This window comes from Salvia miltiorrhiza, chromosome 4 (assembly GCF_028751815.1).
Source record: "Salvia miltiorrhiza cultivar Shanhuang (shh) chromosome 4, IMPLAD_Smil_shh, whole genome shotgun sequence".
Lineage (NCBI taxonomy): Eukaryota > Viridiplantae > Streptophyta > Magnoliopsida > Lamiales > Lamiaceae > Salvia > Salvia miltiorrhiza.
The window spans coordinates 21903267-21906636 of record NC_080390.1 but is presented as its reverse complement, the minus strand read 5'-3'; the positions used below and the strand labels follow the sequence as shown (position 1 = coordinate 21906636).

The 3370-nt window shown below is 37.5% G+C and overlaps 1 protein-coding gene across 1 annotated transcript; it reads right to left on the bottom strand.

Annotated features, from left to right (window-relative positions):
* Positions 1-820: 820 nt before the first annotated feature.
* Positions 821-2188, bottom strand: LOC131019395 (coatomer subunit beta'-2-like). The gene is made up of 4 exons (XM_057947942.1): positions 1978-2188; positions 1544-1694; positions 1410-1475; positions 821-1054 (listed from the first exon to the last, which is right to left on the bottom strand). Exons 2-4 carry the CDS (start codon positions 1661-1663, stop codon positions 836-838), a joined length of 405 nt encoding a protein of 134 aa, XP_057803925.1. The 5' UTR covers positions 1664-1694; positions 1978-2188; the 3' UTR covers positions 821-835.
* Between the last annotated feature and the right edge of the window lie 1182 nt (positions 2189-3370).

Genomic DNA, 3370 nt, shown 5'->3' with positions numbered 1-3370 from the left:
AGTATGGTATCTTAAAAAGTTGTTTTAGAATATCAGCTGGGGCTACCACATCTATCTCATCTCCATATTCAGTTAAGCCAGTTACAGCAAGTGCTTCCCCTTTCCTTGCAAGACTAGACGTAATAGGCGCACCTTGCCAGGATGAATCTGCCAGCATCAACATATTTTAACCACATGATAACATAGCTATAGCTCACAGGCAAGAGCTCACTAGCTCAGAAAAATGCAAAAAAATCAAGGAAATACCATACTCCTTCTGATGGTCATAGTAAGATAAGAATTTCCATAACATTTATCAGATAAAAGGTTATGCACGAGAAATGACATATCATCCACTATGAACATGCAGTATTTGCTTCATGGACCAACGTTTATGGAATTATCACTTTATCCTGTATTTAGTTCCTGAAATCCAGTGTAGAAATAAATATCAACAAAATACAACAGAAGAACTTCAGAGAAATCAAAGAGTTACTACATATATAGATGTCATATAAACACCACAAGAATTTGAGCATTTGCTATTGCCAGCTGTTGGTTTTGTTCGTGCATTTGGAGCAGATTCACTCTCAATCTGTTTTGCACAATTCCACTGTGTTGAATGATTTCGCTATCACAATAATGTCAAGGAAATCACAAAAAAGAACCTAATTAAAAGCTAATTTATCTGAAGCAATGAGTAACTATACGGTGCAACTGTTCAAATGCACTTTAGCAATGCTAGGACCAAAACTGGATTAAACTAAATGCAGAACTTAAGAAAGAGCATTGAGAGGCCCAAGCAAAGCAAGATACTAAGAATTTCATCTGCTTTAAAGTTTATAAAAAGAAATGATCATACAAAAAGGATAAAAAGAAAAGCAACCTGGAAATTTTTGGAGAAAATCTTAATCTTTGATGTGCTTTCTCTAACAGCATATTCTCCTTCAGTTGACCAAACAAATTCCAATGCCGAGCCAAATGATCTGTTTCTCCATGCCAAAGCTGTGTATATTATGTATTCACCATCTCCACATACAACAACAAACCTACCATTGGGATTATGCTTTAAGCTCTGCCAAATAAGAATCAAGGAGAGAGAGGACAAGTTAACAACAATATGGCAACCTAGAAAGCAAACAACTGAGCTAGCTTATTTGAGCTTCATGCAACAAGAATGTACCACAAAGATGCAAAGAAATAAAAAAAAAATCTGAGTTTCTTATACACTATGACTAAATATCCCTACAAAATACGCAAAATCTTTTCAATTGCAGAAAATTATATTCAATGTCCAAATGCACATGAGGCATTAATTAAAAAAATTAAGGCAAAAAAGATAGGAAAAGAGGAGGCAGAAAAGATAATCATTCATGTTCTTATACACAATCCAACTTAAGATACTTAAATCAACATGTTCATACAAATACCTGTGGATAAAGATCGCAATTTCCCAGTTCCTTAACTGCCAAAGGTAATCTCTCTCCATCAGCAACCTGAGATGACTTAATCACATAACTGCATTTGGCTTTAATTGTGTTGTTAATTTAAAGAAAATTCATACCTCATAATCTGCCCCAACACTCTTGATGTTGACAGTCTGAATTTCATTATGCTTGGCCCAAATTATTTTCCCTCCATTGTCCATACTAGCAACAGGTACCTCACGGCCAAGCTTTACCATGATCGTGCCTTCATCATAACCGATTACGACCCTGAGCATTGAGTGATTCAGATGTACTATCCAAATAAAAGAGGCACACATACAAACAGTTTACCTCTCAGCAAATTCTCTATGGTTCAAAAACTTTCTTCAGCATCGAGGTTCAAAAATAATGTATTCAGTTACTCAATTATGTTTCACAGAAATAACTATTAAATTTAAATTCAAGATCATGAAACAATATGGAAGCTAGGACTTTCAGAAATATTTAACCGCCATGAATAGATTAGACAGCCTCCAAACCACTAAATTCAATCAATAGCAATGGGACTTACCTTCTTGAACCTTTAATGTAGCCAACTGCCCAAACTCTTTCAAGGCCATAATTCAATGTGTTTTCAAGTCTGCGAAATGATACGAAGGTGAGGCATCTTATGCACGGAATGTGGAAAGAGAAAAATGGGAAAAGTCACCTGCAGGTTAGTTAATTTAACTGAATGCTTTTTTAGGCACTCTAATCTCAATATGGTACGACACATGTGCAATTTCAAGCAATTTCACAAACACTTCATGTGCATTTCCCCCAACTGCAGAGCTTAGGCAATAAATCATAGTTCAAAAACATAATTAAACCCCACAATTAACTAACATAACACAAATATGCCTACAACCTCTGATACAAGCAGCCTTCGAATCCAATATCAATCGGACATCAACTCTAGACAGGTATTCTATAATGTATTAAAACCTATGCTTCTTCAAATGTGGCTTTCGATAGGAACGTCGAGAACACTAACCGTAGAAGGGCTTTGTAATTTGGGAATTCTGGTGGCAGAGCCGCACGATGACCAAAATCGATGCATAGGGTTTCGGTAGAAGGCACAATGGTGACTGAAAGCGGCGAACAAGATGTCGACGGCGTATCCCGGCGCAGCAGTGGCTAAAAGTGGCGATTAAGAGGGAGACGAGGGAAGTGCGACGAGCTTGGTGGCTGACGTTGCTGCGGCCGGGGAGGACAGAGGGGGGGCGTGCTTCTATGGCCGGAACTTGCCTCGGCAGCGGCGGCGACTATCTCTCAAAGTGGGAGAGATCGCGAAGAGAGAGAGAGATTTGGGGAGAAGATGAGACGCAGCGAGGGTGGGCGGCAGCGGCGCGACGCAGCGCGACAAGGGTGGGCGGCGACGGGCTGGCTCGGGGCAGCGGCGCCGGCGGCGGAGTCGAGAGGGGAGAGAGAGAGTCGAGAGAGACAGGGAGGAGAGGACGAACAAAACTAGGGCTTGGGGGGGGTTAATTTCTAAATTTCCTAATTTTTTTTCTTTTTTTCTTTTTTTCACTTTTAATATTCAATTTTTGGTATTTAGATTTCTAATTTAGATTTTTAATTTACATTTTATGTAAGTGTTGATAAAATAAAAAAAATGTTATGAATTTTTTATTTTTCAAAGTCTATATCTAGGAATAAATTCAAATTTTAGGATAAATAATTTATTTGTTATTTTTTAATATAATATAAGAATGTAGAAAATTATTTTTAAAAAATTAATAAAAAAAATTATACATAACAGTTTTTAGAGACGCTCATACATAACGGTTCAAAAACCGTTGTAAATGACTCTTATACATAACGGTTCAAAAACCGTTGTAAATTACTGTTATAAAAGATGGTCATAGATAACGGTGGCACAACGGTTTTGTAATACCGTTATGTATGCAACTTATAGATAACGC

Excerpts from the sequence above, each read along its gene's own strand:
- LOC131019395 (XM_057947942.1), bottom strand. The coding sequence starts at position 1,663 with ATGGTAAAGCTTGGCCGTGAGGTACCTGTTGCTAGTATGGACAATGGA. Across the intron at positions 1,476-1,543 it reads GTGTTGGGGCAGATTATGAG|GTTGCTGATGGAGAGAGATT; the intron begins GTATGAATTTTC and ends AAGTCATCTCAG. Across the intron at positions 1,055-1,409 it reads ATTGCGATCTTTATCCACAG|AGCTTAAAGCATAATCCCAA; the intron begins GTATTTGTATGA and ends CTTATTTGGCAG.